This window comes from Octopus bimaculoides, chromosome 19 (genome assembly GCF_001194135.2).
Source record: "Octopus bimaculoides isolate UCB-OBI-ISO-001 chromosome 19, ASM119413v2, whole genome shotgun sequence".
Taxonomy (NCBI): Eukaryota; Metazoa; Mollusca; class Cephalopoda; order Octopoda; family Octopodidae; genus Octopus; species Octopus bimaculoides.
In genome coordinates, this window is record NC_068999.1 from 22271085 (window position 1) to 22281394 (window position 10310).

The 10310-nt window shown below is 33.1% G+C and overlaps 1 protein-coding gene across 3 annotated transcripts in view; it reads right to left on the minus strand.

Moving 5' to 3' along the window:
* LOC106872948 (tyrosine-protein kinase Src42A) overlaps positions 1-10310 on the minus strand; it is a 203506-nt gene that overhangs the window by 113968 nt on the left and 79228 nt on the right. The window contains exon 1 of one of the 3 annotated variants that reach the window (XM_052974677.1): positions 200-222. The exons of the other annotated variants lie outside the window; for them this stretch is intronic. Within the exon in view, the coding sequence (XP_052830637.1) occupies positions 200-207 (8 nt within the window). The 5' untranslated portion in view covers positions 208-222. Of the gene's footprint in view, positions 1-199; positions 223-10310 lie in introns of those variants that run through there. 3 annotated transcript variants of the gene reach the window in all.

Below are 10310 nucleotides of genomic sequence, written 5' to 3' on the forward strand. Positions count from 1 at the left end.
AGAGAGAGAGAGAGAGAGAGAGAGAGAGAGAGAGAGAAAGAGAGTATGTGTGTGGTGCACATGTTTTTATATTTACTGGCATAAGCTGGAGTTAAACTTCTTATAAGAAACACAGTAACGGAGCCTATCAACAGAAACCAGTAAAAGTAATAACAAGCCAAAAACTGAACATTTGCAGCAGATAATTTTAGAAACCTACCTCAACATTAGTTTAGTACTGTATCAAATAACTTCATCAAAATTCATTATAAGATGCCAGTAACAGCACATGCAGCAAGCAAAATTATAAAAACTGGCTATTGTTTACAAGAACCAGAGTAAATGAAATAATTAAGGGCAATTTAATATTATTCTGTTGGTAATTCCATACTTGTTGTTTAGCCATGAAGTCAGCCCTGAATGAGTGTACCTATTATTAAAGGCATTTCAGCTATGACCATCCCAACTTTTTGTGCATGAAAGTCTGCATAAGTCATAAGCAAAATGTTTCCCAGGACTTCCTGAATGACATGTCAGGCAAAAAAATTACACTGATTAAAAAATTTTTTTTAATGCAGCATGCCCAATGATGAGCCGCATCTCAAATAGCTGCCCATGCCTTGTCTACACTATGTTTCTTTATTTAACTCAGTAGAGATATTTGAAGTAGAAAAAGATTTGGCTGTTATTTCTAGGAGTCTAATAACTACATTGAAGCTTCCTTGATAGGTATGTCCATGACAAAAATAATCATTTCAAGATGTTATGATAAGGACATTTAAATGACCTTGCATTGTTAGAGAACAATATATTTTGAAGATCTAGTCATCTATTTTGATTTTTTTCCCAATTGTACTGTCAATCCACATCAGTGAATTAAATAAATTTCTATTTTTATATAATAAAATGGCTACAAAGGTCTCTATTTGCTTTACAATGGGAGTGTAGAAGAACAAAAATTACAAAGGCAACATTAATCACATTTTCCAAGTTGATGTTTTTATATGTGACTAATCCCAGTTTATTAATTATGATTGACCTACCAATTACATCCAGTTATTAGTGAGTATGGACTATTTAAAATACTAATAAAACTATGGAAGCATATCTAAAGATTTTAAGTAGCTTTGAAAAAAATTATAACTATTTTTTACACTTATAATTATTTTTGTATTCTTTCACAAAATATGATATTGTTTCTTCATAAAATCTCATCTAAATATTTGGAGGCTTTCAATGTTGGTAACAGTTTTAATACTACAGATCCCACTTGATCAGGAGACCAACCACAAATGTTATTTGAATTTTGTAAGAAAATCATGTGAACTTCTAAAATTAACAACATGAAAGGTTAATTTAATTATTTCAATTTATTCTCCTTTCTCTTACAGCATGACTAAATTAATTTTAAAGCAATTGAAAAAGGTAGCATATTTCAATGAAAAAAAGTAAACATTTTCTTTCTTTTCAGTCACAAGATTCTGAAAGACTTTTCCTCACTTTGTTTCTCACTCTCTTTCTCTTTCTCTCTCTCTCTATACACACACACACACACACACACACACACACACACACACACACACATACATACATACATACACATATACTTACAAGTATATATAGATATACACACATTCACATGCATATATATATATATATATATATATAAAAACAGGTATACACATATACAGTGGCAAACTGGGTCTAAAAATATTGGTTGCCAGGAGACTAAAGTGACCCACTCACAACTACAATGCTCTCATTTATTTTTTAATTTAAAAAAAATTTTTTTTTAAAGTATTCTTTTCAACTGTCTACAAACAGCCAGGCCGAAATAATGCATTCTTCCAGGTGTGAATAAAAAATTCTCAAACTTGATGGGATAGGCCCCTTACATACTAATTTGGGCTCCTGTATATGGATTCTAATGGCACAGGGGTCCACTTGCCATCAGGTAAGCTGGCAACCTGGCCAGTCCGCCACTGCACATATATACATACACACTCATGTATGCATGGATACACATGTGTGTATATATACACATATACACACCTGATACAAGTGTATATACACACATACACACCAGATTTAAATAATTTTAAAAGCTCATTGCTTTCTTCTAGTCAGTTTTGTTTCATTATTTTGGACACCTTTATGGTGAAGGTATTCTAACAACTGGTTATCAATTTTATGCAAAGATGAAAGAAATCTGCTTTTCAGATTTAATTATGATTATGCACACATGTATGTATGCATGTGTGTATATGCCTGCATGTGTGTGTACATGGTGGGGGGGGGGCTGTTACTACCTTCTTGTCTTGACATTACATGATAGTTGTGGGTGTCACTGTCATGCAAGTGGAGTATTTCATTTCTAATTTTCCGTGAAAATATATCTGATCAGAAGGAAATATTACCTTACATGAAAACAAGTGAGGGTTGGCAACAGGATGGGTATCTGGTCATAGAGAATCTACTTTAACAGATTCCATCTGACTCATGTGAGTCATGGAAAAACGGATGTCTAATGATGCAAATATTACCTTTTGGACTGCAATCTTTATATTTGTGTATCCATTTATATTAAATTACACATAAGTTGGCAAGATGAAAGCTTAAAGGGCTTACAGTGATTAGTCTCGTCCCTTCACATTCTGAGTTCATATCATACTTTGGTTCATCCCTCAGGAATTGATAAAATAAAAACAAAATATATGAATTCCTTTCGAAAATTGCTCTTGTGCCAAAGCAAGCAATATTTCAGTTAATACTAGTTTCAAATTTTGGCTCAAGACCAGCAACTTCAGGGGTTGGGTAAGTTGATTATATCAACCCCAGTACTCTACTGGCACTTATTTTATTGGCCCCGAAAGGATGAAAGGCAAAGTCGACCTCAGCAGAATTTGAATTCAGAACATAAAAAAAGATGAAATGCTGCTAAGCATATTGTCTGACACACTAACAACCCTGCCAGCTTCCTGCCTTATTTCAGTTAATATCATTATTACTATATTAAATTAAAAGGTTTATTTTCATATTCTTTGTATTTAAAAATCTAGGAAGGAATGACAGGTTGCTTTAAATCAGGTATAAAATGTTTTGCCATATTTACCTGTGTGAAATGTGAGATATTTAATGTAACAAATCAAAAGGTAAAAATTGGGGTGTATTATTATATTTAAGTGTAGAAAAAATACACAGTAAGAAGTGTGTGAAAATAATATTACTGAAAGATGATAGCCTCAAGATATCTCATAACAAATGTACACACACCTCATTGCCTATGGCTATGAAACAACATATACTTTGAATATATCCAAAAGCAATTGTTAATTCTGTTAGCAGGCAGATGGTGTGTGATTTTTTCCACTCTATTGTTGATTAAAAGTAATTAATTATTTGTTATAAAAGATTACAGTTTAAAATCTTCAGTATACACCGTTATAGTAAAAGTATGAAAGAAAGTATTGCTTAGAGTGCAAAATATATACTTAAGTCATGGAATTTATTGAAAAGAACAACTGTGTAGCACCTGGGAAATTTAGAATTAAAAGCAATATTGGGTTATGGAAAGAAAGAAAAAAACCCTAATGCAGAAAATGTTAAGCACTAAATAATCTCCAAGAACTGAAGAAAGTGGCTGACTGAATGGGTGGAAGACAAGAGAAATGTCTGATGTAACCACAACACTGTAAAATTACAAAGAGCATGTTTAAAAAATGTGGAAATAGTTAGTCTTTCAAATTTTGAAATGGGTGGTACTGGAGATTCTTCAGAAGGCATTCTTTATGTTAGAAAAAAAAAAAATTCCACAGAAGCTTCCCACTGATTTGATGATAAGATTAATGCAGTTTCATAACTTTAAAAATAAACCGAGATGATACTAGCATGACTTTGAATCAGGTCAATTTGGAAACAAAGATGAGAAATCCGCCTCTACAACATTTTACTGCAGTTTTGTTATTTAGCTGCTGAGACCAAATTAAATCCTATGACTATTGTTGAAAGTAAAATAATTCCAAAAAATATGAAAATCCTTTCTTGAGTTTTTATTCTCTGTCAATGTAAAAGCAGAATGAATGAGGAAGACAGAGGTTTATGGCTAAGAAAAGTATGAGATAAATTATCTGAAGCAATTTTTAAGAAGTTTAACAGTGCTGGTATGGAATTGGCATTGTACATATTGAAAGATATGAAAGCTATAATTCTATGTGTCTAGTTTGACAAGTGTTCTTCAGCCCCTTCATGTTTTGAATAAATCATGTATGAAGTTGGGAGGCACTGAATATCATGAGTATCATCTGATGAAGCTAAAAAAAGAATCTCAAAAAGACTGGTGTTGCTACTGCTGTCACCTGGGTTAAAATAGCTTGGAATGCTTTACCAGAAGATGGTTTCCAAGAGATTAAAAGCTAGTTATCAGTAATAAATTGGATGAAATGGAAGACAACTTGCCATGGAATGACCAAGATGCAACTACAAACAACACTGGAAACTTAAAAGATGATAAAATAATGGATGGAACACTGATGAACAGCTAAATGAAGAAGTGTGGTTGGAATTATTTGAAGAATCAGATAATCCAATTAGACTTTGTTAGTATTTAAGTGAGAAGTTCCTTTTATGAACAACAGTTTTTTAGGGTTGTTTGTTAACCTGTACTACATACAACCTTCACTTAATAGTTTTTAAACAAAAGTTATAGAACAAAGACAATATTTGTGTTTTAGCTTGTTTTGAGTTTTTTTTTTTTACAGTTTTTAAAATTTGCAGCAATATTACACTGGTTTCTTCAAAAATAATAATAGCTATGGCTATATTCAGAACTTACATTATATAAGAAGATAAAGTATATTACTGATTTTTAGCTATAAAATACTGATGTTGCATTATATTTGAGAATGAATTGTACTTCAGTAAATACAGTGCATAAATTGAAAATTCTAGGAGATATTTTAGATATGTATATATGTGTACATATGCATACATGTGCACACATATATATGTATGCAAACACACATACACATACCCACATGTGCTCACATATGTATGCACATACATCAAGGATCAAAGGTCCTTCTTGAGCCATAGGCTCAAAAGCTGGTTTCCAGACTCTGTAGTGTTTATATTCCCCCTACTGGGCAGGATGCTGGTCCATTGCAGGATTATTCATTTTCCCAGCTAAATGGACTGGAGCAAAGTGAACTGAAGTGTTTTGTTCAAAAACACAATGTATCACCTGGTCCAGGGATCAAATCCACAATCTTATGATCAGGAGTGCAACACCCTGACCACTAAGCCATGCACAGCCACTGCACATACATGTCCATATAAGAAATAAAATGGTTGCACTGTCAGTGTTGATGAGTATTCCAGTTTTCTGATCAACTGAACTACATCTACATTAAACTAACATGTAAATAGCTAAATAATCCACAAACATGTATTTTTAATGTTATTTTCAGTCAGACTCAACACGACACAGTGCATGATAAAAGTTTTCTTTTAAATTACAAGTAAAATCAATCCAATAAACTTCTGCAGTTTCTGTCTTACTCAATTTCACTCACAATTTTGGGTCACTTCAAAACTACAGTAAAAGACACTCAAGACACCATGCGTTGGGATCAAATCTGGGACCTCATGGTTGTAAAGGAAACTTCATAACTCCTCGGCCATGCCTTCCCCTCTCTCCTCACACATATTTATGTATGTGAATAAAAAACCAAAGTCTAAAGAAACTGGTAGTAGTCTAAATCTCCAGGAAAAAAACCAGTAAATTCCTACATGTGGGAAGTTTATGTGATGGGAATTTTAACATTCTGAAGAAGAGCCTGAAATGGTGGAAACTACAGCTCTATCTCATTATACAAAATTTTTCATATTTGTAAATTTTAGATACATACAATACCACTGCATGTTTTATACACATACACACAATATATAACACAAAATTGGTGGGAAAATATTCATTCAAATTAAAGGAAAAGGATTTATTTAACTTCTCAGAGAAGAGGGTCTTCACTAAAAAGGAAATGTATTATGAAGCTGAAATGATACTCTTTGCCACTAGTTTCACAAAACAATTTCATCATAGATATTATGATTATAGATTTTTAGTTGAATGAGTAGCATATTGCAGCAGTAAACTTTTAAATGTTAACTGAAGAAGAATTAACACAGGAAGTTATCTGCATCTTAAAATGCAATTCAATAATAGTCAGGTGATGTGTAGGAGTTTTCTAATAGCATTGCTACTTTTAAAATAAAACAGCATATTGTATTTCGATTCCTGGCAGGAGCCACATTATTCATGCTGTAATGTCATTGATAAAGGTACAAACATTACACAATCTTATTTGAGGTCTTATGCCTATAACAGAAATCTATATTTTATAATGAACATATTTGAAAAAAAAAATAAATCTATCATTTTGATTTCGGATTTCTAAAGGACTAGAATGAGTAATGGCTACTGTACATTTTATTCATGTTGACAGCAAGTATTTTTAAATAATTACAAATCTAGTTATTTCATGACAAACTCTGTTTCAACGTTCTACCATTTATTAAGAAAGAGTTTCAGAATAACATAAGTTGCTGATATCAATTACTCGATTGCACCTTTTAATATAGAACACGAGACATTTGAATATCTGGTTACTATGACTCAATCGAAATTTCAGTACAGCTGATACTAAATACTGACAAAAATATTAAAAAAGAAAAGTCATATATTAAATATAATCCCTTAAAAATACCTGGCATTCCCTGGGTTAAAGATAGCAAATGAAATTTCAAAACGCCGTCTAGATTACGCAGGTCTCAACCGCTAGTAGCTGAGATACCAACTTTCTATGTAACTCTGCAACTCATGCCAGCATGGAACATAGACATTAAGTGAAATGCGGAAAGAAAGTTTTCAACTCATATATGTATATAAGATAAATACACATAATTCAAAAACACGTTTTTGTCTAACTTATTTCATAACCAAAAAACACGTACAGATTATAAACAATGAAAGGCCGTGTGTAGAGTACACACACACAAACAGACAGCGAATATATCATGTTAGTTTCACTTTTATACACACAGATATACATTCACGCCTGTCAATCAAAAAGTGTAAGTGTAATAGTAATGCTTTAACACTCAATGGTTTTACACTTCTGTATATGACATGGACATACTATTCATGTAAGTGTTTCTTCATATACTATGTTTTCTGTCCTGCCACATTTATCACTGAGAATGTAGAGGTTTGTTTCATCTCCAATTGTAGAACATCCAACATACAGCTGACCATGTGAGAAGCAAGGTTGAAGGAGGTCAAGTCCCACCACCTTTAGAGATTGACCTTGTGCTTTGTTGATAGATATTGCAAAGCTAAACCTCAACAGTGTGCTGTTTCTGAGATGGAGGACATGTCACGCTTATCATGTTCTTGCCCAACCAGAAGCACAGCTATTTCATTTGCTGTTAGCACATTAAACCTCCTTCCATGTTGACCAGATGGTTTCTTGTCTGATCTGATAACTACCTTGTAATCGAAGGAGTCAGGTGGAATTGTTTCAAGTAAGTCTTGAAGCTTCTGATCAGGTTGTTGTTATGCAGCATCTTTTGCAGAGACACTACAATGTTCATCCTGATGTCGGAAATGTTCTTGCACTGCTCTTGCCCTTCTTGTTGAGAATTACCCATAAAATATATTGGGAGGAATTTTGGTGATCCATTAGACCGAGGTAGTAGAGAGCCAATCTGATGATAAACCTGACATTGGACCTTGAAAGTTTGCATGAATCCTGGCTCAGTTATATCTCTTGTGGCTCTAAATGATGTCATCTGTAGTGCAGCATTGTACTGTCTAATTTTGTTTTGGAAATGCTTGGAATCTTGGTCAGTTGATGGCAACAGTTTCTTCAATGGCTCTGGAGTTCGGGGGATTGCAGGGAGTTTAACCTTTCCACCACTGCAGTACAGGCCAAGTGTCTCTCCAGGCCACTTCCTTGCTTTACAATATATGCACTCAGTTGTCATTGCACCAATGGAAACTGTAGTGTCATCTGCATAATGAACTGCTGGATCATAATTGAAGGCTGCTTCATAGAATTTGCTTCTCTGAGCTGTTACAACTGCTTTTCGTTCAGCAGTGGCGATCCTATTCCTTGTCAGTTGTGCATACCTCTGTTCATCACTTTCAGATGCTCTGATTTTTGTAGTACACAGTCTGTTCGTTTCTTGGCATGCTTCCCTTTCTGTTCTTATTCTAGCAACTACAATTTCAGAACTTCCTCCACCACTGCCAGCTTGGCCTTCTAGGTAACAAGCTATCTACTATTTTTAATGATCCCCCCAAGCATTTAAGGGAGTCTATTGTCTGTGCATCTGTAGTGCTTATTGAACCTGCACATTTGCAACACACAAAAACTAATTGTATGAATTATTATTGATTAAAAGAAAAATTGAGAAATAAGAGTGCAGATTTAAAGAATACAAACTAGGGCTGCAGATGAAAATTGTATGCTTGATACTCAGACATATGAAGAAAATTCCAGGAGATCTGATCTTTGCCAGGTGAGAAATTATAGCGTGCTAACATTTTTGTTAACTTTAAAAAGAAACACATTTTCTCAAGTACAGCCCATGTGACACTGGAGAGATTAAAGCTGTAATGATATTTGATAAGTGAAGAATTATTTGCTTATGAGGATTACTTAAATTAAAATGTTATATTATAAATAGAGTGCAAAAGATACTTTTTCAGATTCAAGTACTGTCAATGATAAAGACCCAAATTAATGTCATGTAAGCTTCTTTAATACAGACAAATTAAATATTTTACTAGAGATAAGACAATATTTTGTTAGTAGTACACTAAGTTTTGTTACTATAAATTGTCAGAAATTTTGTATTAATGATTTAATAATATAAATACCAGAAGGTGATACATAAGGCAATCTTTTACCTTTACCTCATCTTTCATTTGTTTCAGTTTTAGTTGAACAAATAGGCCCCAGTACTTGCTTTTTGAAGTCTGGCACTTATGCTATCGGTCTCTTTTTGTTAAACTGCTTAGTTATGAGGATGTAAACAAACCAATACTGGTTGTAAAGTGGTGGTGGGTTCACACACAAAGATATATATATATATATATATATATATATATATATATATATATATATATACATGTAGCTTTAGGAAGGGCATCTGGCCGTAGAAACCATGCCAAAGTAGACAATTAGAGCCTGGACAGATTCTGTCAAACTGTCTAAGCCATGCCAGTATGGAAAAACAGACCTTAAACGATGATGATGACATATGCACAACAGGCTACTTTCAGTTTCTGTTTATCAGATTTACTCACAAGGCTTTAGTCAATCCGGGGCTTTAGAAGAAGACATTTATCCAAGGTGCTATGCAATGGGACTGAACTCAAAACCATGTAGATGGGAAGCAAGCTTCTCACCACACAGCCATGCCTGAGCCTATGATAATAATAAAAATTATGCTAAAAATACTTCTATCAAGTACTGTGCTGGTGTCTTGTTACCTTTATATGTTACCTTTATATGTTACCTTTATATGTTACCTTTATATGTTACCTTTATATGTTACCTTTATAGGTTAGAGGCCATTGCTACTAAATTTGAAGTGAAAGATGATAAAGAAAATATAAAAATAAATTAGATATAAGAGTATGTCCAAAATGATGTGATCTTGTTTTCAGCACTTATCAGTCAGGAGTTAAAAAACAGTTGCACAAATAGATATTGTATTAAAAAAGTGGTACTAAGTAAGCCACTGAAAATGTCTGAAATTTGATATACGTAATACAATTACCTTCATTCAACTTTCATTAAAAAAGTCTTTAATTTATATTCTATTTTAAACTAGCTTGAACTAATTAGGATCATGATAAGATATTATCATCTTAAATACGATCTTTTTTAAATTTTGAAATATATATTTTCTGTATAGTTTCTTAGTACATATATAATATTAAGTAGAGCCATTTTTAAAAACAGTTTTTCAAACTCATCTTCATTATTTAATGTCCACTTTTCCATACTTGCATGGATCAGATGGAGTTTATTGGAGGAAGATTCTCTACAACCGGATGCCCCTCCTGTCACCAGCCTTCCCCTGTTTCCAAGGAAGACATGTTCTTGCAATAATGGAAATGAATGACACTACTTGCATGACAGCTACACTCATTTACAAGTATCACATAATGTCGTGATGAGACACAAACACACACACACACACACACACACACATATATACATATATATATATATATATATATATAATAATTTTTTTCCCAGAGG